At 39.9% G+C, this 1136-nt stretch overlaps 1 protein-coding gene across 1 annotated transcript; it reads right to left on the bottom strand.

The window, feature by feature from the left end:
• Positions 1-242: 242 nt before the first annotated feature.
• Positions 243-934, bottom strand: LOC140597531 (proline-rich nuclear receptor coactivator 2-like). Its single transcript, XM_072746374.1, has one exon. The coding sequence runs from the start codon at positions 660-662 to the stop codon at positions 243-245; it is 420 nt and encodes a 139-aa protein (XP_072602475.1). The 5' UTR covers positions 663-934.
• Between the last annotated feature and the right edge of the window lie 202 nt (positions 935-1136).

Raw genomic sequence — 1136 nt, 5'->3', positions numbered from 1 at the left:
TACTCAATCGAGAACACAATATCAAGTACAATTATCAATAATTTAGTTATTTAAAGTTGCACTGATACTACCATTACATCACAGTGCACACTACACGTAAAACAGTTAAGATGAAATCTAATAATGTTTTCTACATTAATTAGCAATTTTACACAGATTAATTCCCTAGTGAATCTGGTCTGAAACAACTGACAACTACCCTTAAATATAACTAAATTTAAACAGTAGTATTTTATCTTATTTTATACTTGTACTTTAAGTAAGGTTTTAAGTTGAAGTGTCATTATTTCCTTATCAGAAGGATTAAAGGAAACTGGAACCCAGTGGCTTGGTGGTTTAGGAAAAACACTTGGTGATGGTGGCTCACTAAACTTGGCTCCAGCGTAGTTCTGATTAGTTTGAGACTTAAAAAGTAAAGTGGGACTTGATAAGCTAGAGTTCCAGTTTTGATTATTTGGAAAATTTTTGTTCTTCCCCCCGTTTTGCATGGCCTGCCGTGCAGCTGCTGAGGAGGTGTAAGTGTGTCCTCTTTCTTTTTTCTTGTGAACAATCTTCATTTGGGAATTCTGATCCTTGGTCTTCTCTCTGTTAAGCTGTTGCTGGTTCTTACTAACGTTTCTCGACTGAGGGGCTGGAATGTTATACCTCTCTCCACCACCCATCTTCAGCTTCTTTGTCACCTTTCGGTCTGCCTTTCGGATCGCAGGATTTCCACCACCTGTCCCCGTCCTTGCTGCCAAGCCCACGATAAGAGATGTTGCTTTCTGCCGGATCCTTTCCTTTGTCTCAATACAGAAGTTTTCATGGGCCGATCCGCCGAGTTCAGCCTAGGAGCTGAGGCCAACATCGGAGTCTCCTCAGCACACAAGCTTGAGAGAAGTCGGGCACCGACGAGCTAGCTGCTGACCACCTCGGCGTCCCGACTCGACCTCCTCCTTACGCCTCTACCGACCCCAAAAATGTATATATTAATATTTATTTACATATTTACAAGTTTACACCTCTATGATATAAAATTTCTTTTAAAAATTGAGAGCCAATAGTCATATACAATATCCAGTCTTTACAGTAGCAATGGTAGAACAGATACTAACGCTGGTTGTTAGTTGATATTTCTTCCAAAAATAATAGCTTCA

The sequence above is a fragment of the Vulpes vulpes genome, unplaced genomic scaffold, assembly GCF_048418805.1.
Source record: "Vulpes vulpes isolate BD-2025 unplaced genomic scaffold, VulVul3 u000000669, whole genome shotgun sequence".
Lineage (NCBI taxonomy): Eukaryota > Metazoa > Chordata > Mammalia > Carnivora > Canidae > Vulpes > Vulpes vulpes.
The sequence above is the reverse complement of the archived record's forward strand: the minus strand, read 5'-3'. Positions and strand labels throughout refer to the sequence as shown.